General features: G+C 39.2%; 1 protein-coding gene across 1 annotated transcript in view; it reads left to right on the top strand.

Annotated features, from left to right (window-relative positions):
* The window catches only part of ZNF800 (zinc finger protein 800), a 20863-nt gene extending 15004 nt beyond the window's left edge, over positions 1-5859 (top strand). Inside the window, exon 4 of the mRNA XM_019509290.1 lies at positions 3977-5859. Within this exon, the coding sequence (XP_019364835.1) occupies positions 3977-5676 (1700 nt within the window). The 3' untranslated portion in view covers positions 5677-5859. The remainder of the gene's footprint in view (positions 1-3976) is intronic.
* Positions 5860-6651: the final 792 nt, after the last annotated feature.

The raw sequence follows: 6651 nt of genomic DNA, 5'->3' as shown, positions 1-6651 counted from the left end.
CCCCCCCCCCCCCCAGCCACCTCCTGGAAGGCTGTTTCAGACCCTCACTGCTCTGTTGGATAACTTATTCTAACTTCTAGCCTAAACTTATTCCAGGCCAGGTTGTACAGTACTTAGTTTTCCTTTATCAGCATTGTCCTTTCACTTCAGTAGTCCCTTATCCTTCCTTGATTGATATATTACTTGAGAAGAAATAACATTTCAAGATAAAACATGCACTAATTATTTTATATCAAGGATTTGGTAGTAGCTTTTAGGGGGGAAAAAACTATTGATTGGTTTGGGTTTGGTTCCCCCACTCCAAATTTCTGTGAAACACTTGACATTGAATGGGGTACCTGGTGTGTTCCTAAATAGTACTAAGATATTTCTCAATTTTTCAGTGGCCTCTGGGTCTTATTCAGGTACTCAGAATGGTGTTTTTAGGTACTCACCTGATTTAGTGTCAGGAAGAATTGTTGGTGTATTTGTGTCTATCCTGCTTATGTCTTGTGCCTCATTATGGGGCTCTTTTTAAACATCTGGTGCTTCGTGGCTGTGGTATATAGGAGAGGATAGGTAAACATTTTTGTGGACCGGTTGGACAAATGGTTTTCTACAAACCCAAGAGACTGTCTTGGTAGTCTGTGAGGCTTCTACCAGTGTTGTGTTCCTATGAGTAACTTAACCAGGAGTTTTTCATTAATAGCATTTGAAGTAGTTGGTTTAGATGTTCAATTTCTAACACATCTCATTTGGCACTGGGTTGGTAGTGGTGGTTGGGGGTTGGAGACAATGATTGTCTTGTTTTATCTGTGGCCACAGAAATGGAACAGATATTTAAAACACCTGATTCTCTTCCTTCCTTGAGCTCTCCATTGCAAGGTATTCTAACATAATAAAGGGCTTTGTCTGTCCGTAACACTCCGGGAGAACTCTGATTGGTTACTGAAACAACCAATCGGAGTGCTCCAAGAGTGTTATGGACAGGAGGTGGTGGTGCCACAGAGTGCCGCTGTGACGGCGGGGATGGAGACATTCTTCTTTTATATGCATAACCTATTAATTTATTTCCTTATGGGAAATTTGGGGTTATGTAGGCCTTGCAGTGTGTCCTAAAGATCAGTTAATCTGAGCTCTAGGGGGAAAAGTTTAGACATTGGGGTCCTTCATAGAAAATACCATGCTGCTAGTCTCCTTATGATACTACTGTAAACTAGATGACTGATACTTAACCAGGGTGTCGCAGCACCCTGGGGTGCCTTGAGATTGCTTCAAGGGTGCCCCGAGGTACCACTCAATGTTAGTACTGTTAGGTGTGCTAACACAATTCATGAGATAAACCCAGAGATTTCAAATAGGAATCCATGATGTTAAAAATGTTCTAACCTGATGCATTCTTTGCAAAATGCTATGTTACTTTTTGTAGTCAAAAAACGAATAAAAACTAGCATTTTATGAGGGATGTCTTGAGTCTAATGAGGGAGTCTCTCAAGTCTTAATAGGCTGCAAAACCACTGAGCTGCATATTGGTCTTGAAGAGTAAGGTCAAGTATAATACTGTATTTACTCTAATATAGGAGGAGTCCCCTCCTTCCCCATCCCCTCACCCCATCAGCATGTTGGAAGAAGCCCCATCTCTTATATTTGCAAACAAGCAAACCACATTAAATATACTGTCTATCATTAGACTCCTACGAAAAGCAGCATGTGCTCAGTAATGGAAACCATTAATGAAGCTGATTAAATGCAGCCCACACTAAGCATAACTATAAGACACATGGCCAATAATGGGCAAACATCTCATAGGAACCTACCACAAGCATAGGTTAGCCCAGTCTATCTGAATAACATATATGGTAGTGCCCATTGCGGGCAGTCCCTCTTAGCACTAACTTGTTTTCAGTTGTTGGGGAGCCACCACACTGAATATATTTCTACTTCCACTACTGGCCCACAGTTGAACTGCACCTTTATTTCCCATGTCCACTAATTCCTGTGTCTTCACCAGCCTTAAATATCTGACAAACATCTCCAAACAGGGCCCCAGACTCTTCACTCAGAATCTCTCTGTTGCCCCCTCTTGGCCTGTTGTGTATGACTAGTGTAGGCCCACCCTCCATGAGGTGGAGCAGGAGCAGGTTGCCTCATGCTTATATTGCATATAAGTATTTGGAGAGTCCCAGGACTTGTGACAAGAACACCTGGTTCCAGTCATGAATGGGGGGCTAATTAGCACCTGGCTCCTCTGTGGGGGTGTCTGGAGTATACATGCATACCAAACAGTGCTGAGCTCTAGAGTTACCATGGCTTGAAACATTGTTGACTCTGCTGGGGCCCAGCCCAATGAATTCTGTGGCAAATCCAGAGCCTTTTAGTTTTGGATTAATATCATGCTTTGTCTTTTTCTTTTTTTAATATAATTTTTTTATTTTTTTTATTTTTTCATGTTCCAGGTCAAATTAGCCAGATCAGTTCCAAATCCTTTTGACTGAATAAAACTTAATTATTCAAACACCATATGGGGCTCTTCAACCAGCAAGTATCCTCCATCCCAGACTTTTCAGCCTGGGGCTTCAGATCCTTCCAAATTCATCGACAGGCATCCTTCATGCAGGCCCATTCAGATGCTCCCATATCTCACTTGTCCTCAGCCAATGGCCCCAGGAGCAAGCTGTCAAGTGTAGTCCATATACAGGGGCTTGCACATAGGATCTCAACCTCTTGTGAGCCAAGATCACCTTGAATGGCATTGTGTAGTTAAGGGTGGAGACTTGTCCATTGCAAGCAGGCAGGCCCCCCACATGAGAGCCTACTATAGCATCCCAGTGACAGGATCTTACCTATATACTTTATTTTTATGGAGATGGGGGATTTCTCCCTAGCTTGCACCTTTACCTTTTGCCTAAGAGCAAGTGAGATTTGGGGGCATCTGAACTTCAAGACCTGCGGACTTGGGGTCTCCATGTAGGATGCCTGTCTTGGATTTGGGAGTATCTGAAGCCCCAGGCTAAAGAGTCTGGAAGGGAGGATACTTGCTAGTGGTAGTGCCACATGGACTTGAGCAATTGAGCTCTGCTCATTTGATAGAATTCAGAACTTATTTGGTTAATTTGGCCTGAGACACAAAATAAAAAAGTATTATATAAAAGTAGGTACAAAAGTACTCCTTAAAAGTACATATAAGGAGTATACCTGTGCAAAAACTTGCAGCAGTTTCCAAAAGCAAAATGCATCAATTCTGGATGAACCAAGTCTATGCATACCTGTAGTAACTTGCATATAGGCAAGTTATGTTTATTTCAGGTGTTTTTAAGTTTGCGTCTCTCTTCCATATACTCGGAGCTAGCAGGGTCAGACTATAAGGAGGGGAGGAAGGGACTGCAAGGAGAAGAAGTTGGTGGAGGCTCAGAGGGCAAAGGGGCTCCCTAACAGCAGATTTATTTTCCCTACTATAGCAGTGGGAGTGGGCAGACCTCCAATACTCTGTACTTGGCAGACTCTGTACCTGGTAAATTATATCAAATTTATACATTTTCCATGTATAGAATCTAATTATTGAATCCTGTTATTTTTGTTTCTGGTTCATAGATAACTTGCTGCCTTTATTTAAAATAAATTTTAACAGTATAAATTTTAAACTACATGACTAAATTTTAATGTACCCAAAGGATCCATATGGAAATGCATGTAAAACATATGTAAAATAAGGGTACCTTTTCTGAGGCAATGAAATGATCTCTGATTTATTCAAAGGCAATTAATCACTGGAAATGGAAGAGTGATGGGTCTATTTGTGAATTAAACAAGATTCCTTGGGGTAGGCTGGCTGTTAATTTATCAGTTACCATATATGGAAACATGAATTTTACTGTAAAACCTATTTTTGGGTGCATAATAAAATGGTTAAGCCCATATTCAAGGCAGACAAATAGAAATAGAATTACCCTGTCTTTTAAAAAAAAAATAACCTTTATTTCTTCCTTTTTTTTACTAGACCTCCCAGATATAAATGATAAACAAAGCCAAGCCATACATGATCTCCTGGAAGCCATCTATCCAAGAGTGGACAAGCAAGAATATGTAATTACACTAGAACCAATAGAAACAAATCGGAATGCTGTATTTCAAATTGTTTCAAGGACCGACTGCCCAGATGAGAATACTGAGATTAGCAGTACCCCTGATCAAACTCCAGTACAAACACAGGAGCCTAGCACTGAACAGCCCCAAACTGTTTCAGTTCCAGATACAGAAAATTTAGATTTACCTCCTGCTGAAACTGTTATAAACAAGGTGATACCTACTCCTGAAGAACAACCTCCACCATTAAATACTGAATTGGACTCTTCTGAAAATTCTGATTTTGGCCAGCAATTGATTTGTTGTCTTTGTAGAAAGGAGTTTCATTCCAGACGTAGCGTACGTCGGCACATTAGAAAAGTGCATAAAAAAAAGATGGAAGAACTAAAGAAGTACATAGAAACAAAAAAGAAACCAAACCAATGCTCTACAAAAGGCCGAAATAAGAATGTTCTTATAACATTAGGTAGGAGTTGTCCGGTATGCTATAAATCATTTGCTACAAAAGCCAATGTAAGGCGGCATTTTGATGAAGTTCATAGAGGATTAAGAAGGGATTCCATTACTCCTGATATAGCTACAAAACCTGGGCAACCTTTGTTCTTGGATACAGTTTCTGCTAAAAAATCTTTTAAGACCCAAAAACAAAAGTCGTCTTCAAAGGCTGAATACAATTTAACTGCATGCAAATGCCTTCTGTGCAAGAGAAAATATAGTTCACAAATAATGCTTAAAAGGCATATGCAAATTGTTCACAAGATAACTCTTTCTGGAAAGAACTCTAAAAGAGATAAAGGACCTAATAATACTGCTAATGGCACAGAAATAAAAGTAAAAGTAAAAGTTGAACCAGCAGACTTTGTAGAATCTTCACCCCCGTCCATCATCCTTTCTCCGCAGAATGAATTAAAGGGAACAAATCATTCAAATGAGAAAAAGAGCACACCGTCAGCACTGAAAAATAAAGTTAAACAAGACACTGAAAGCCCTAAATCAACCAATCCATCTGCTGCAGGTGGCAAGCAAAAATCCAGGAAGCCAAAACTTTCAGCTGGCTTTGATTTCAAGCAGCTTTACTGTAAACTCTGTAAACGCCAATTTACTTCTAAACAGAATTTGACAAAACACATTGAGTTGCACACAGATGGAAATAACATTTATGTTAAATTCTACAGGTGTCCACTCTGCACTTACGAAACACGTCGCAAGCGTGATGTGATAAGGCATATAACAGTGGTTCATAAAAAGTCATCACGTTACCTTGGGAAAATAACTGCAAGTTTAGAAGTCAGAGCAATAAAAAAGCCCATTGATTGTGTTCTAAATAAGGTGACAAAAAGAGGCCCTCAGAGGGATGAAGCAAAGCAGATTGGTTCAAAACAGGATGTCACCTCTAATTCGCCCAGTAAAAAATATGAAGGAGCTGATGTTGGCATTGAAGTAAAAGTGACAAAAAACTTTTCTCTTCACAGATGCAATAAATGTGGAAAAGCATTTGCCAGAAAGACTTTTCTAGAACATCATAAAAAAACCCACAAGGCAAATGCATCTCATTCATCTGAAGAAAACAAAACCAAAGGCAGAAGTACAAGATCTAAAGCTCTTGTCTGGTGAGGAACAGCTAGTGTTTTGCCTTTTAAAAGACACAAAACAAAAAACAAACCAACCCCAAATCTGCTATTGTTGCTTTGTTGCCTGAACATGTACTTTCCTATAGACCCGATGGTGTAGGAGATGAAAGAGTAATGTGCGTATCACATTTGCCTCTTGAGTAAAATTTGTTTTCAGTGGCTTGGAGATGAGTTCATTTCTAAATTTGTCTTCTGCAGGGAGTTGCAAGATAAAACGATTAGACTGCACAGAGCCAGCTTTTCTAAACTTTTAATATTATAAAAAAGAATTTATATTGGCTTATGTTTACTCTAGGCATCTTAAATTTAAAATTAGCTTTGAACTTGTTCATTTCAAGTGTTTTGTCCTGCTAATGAACATCTTTGTTTAGGCTACTTACAAAATATTAAGGTATTTGTTATAGCTTTTGTAAAAAAAAAGGAATTATGACAGTTTAAAGCTCTGCATATAATTTAGAATGATCATCCAGGGAAGACTTTGTTTTCCTCCTCCGTTTTAATTTGCTGGAAAATATTCCCCATACCTTGCCAGTATGAAGGTTTAGGGCCCAATCCTGAGAGTCTTTCTGAACTTCTCTGTGCAAGAACTGCCAGGTTCTGGCCCTAAATTTGGTTTCTTTAAAAGGGTGATTTACTGGTTTTTCCATAGCCTTGTTCTATAGGACAAATGGTATTAAAGGTAGTCTTTATTTTTTAAAATGATCTTTCCTTTTATTAAAGGAAATGATCTATAATCTATAAATGGCCATTTTAGATTTTTGAGGGGGCATTTCTTGTAATAAAAATAGACATTGGTAAAGGGTTAAATTTCTCCTTTAGAGAGATGTCCTTATAATGTGTTATGTGAAAAGAAAACTAGGTACATGTACCTTGTCCTGTACTTCAGCTTTGAAGTGCTCTCTTCCTGAAAGCAACTAGATATGGGCTCAGCTTCTGCAGGATACATGTTGGGGGTGGG

Source organism: Gavialis gangeticus, unplaced genomic scaffold (assembly GCF_001723915.1).
Source record: "Gavialis gangeticus isolate Ggan-Ray unplaced genomic scaffold, GavGan_comp1, whole genome shotgun sequence".
Lineage (NCBI taxonomy): Eukaryota > Metazoa > Chordata > Crocodylia > Gavialidae > Gavialis > Gavialis gangeticus.
The sequence above is the reverse complement of the archived record's forward strand: the minus strand, read 5'-3'. Positions and strand labels throughout refer to the sequence as shown.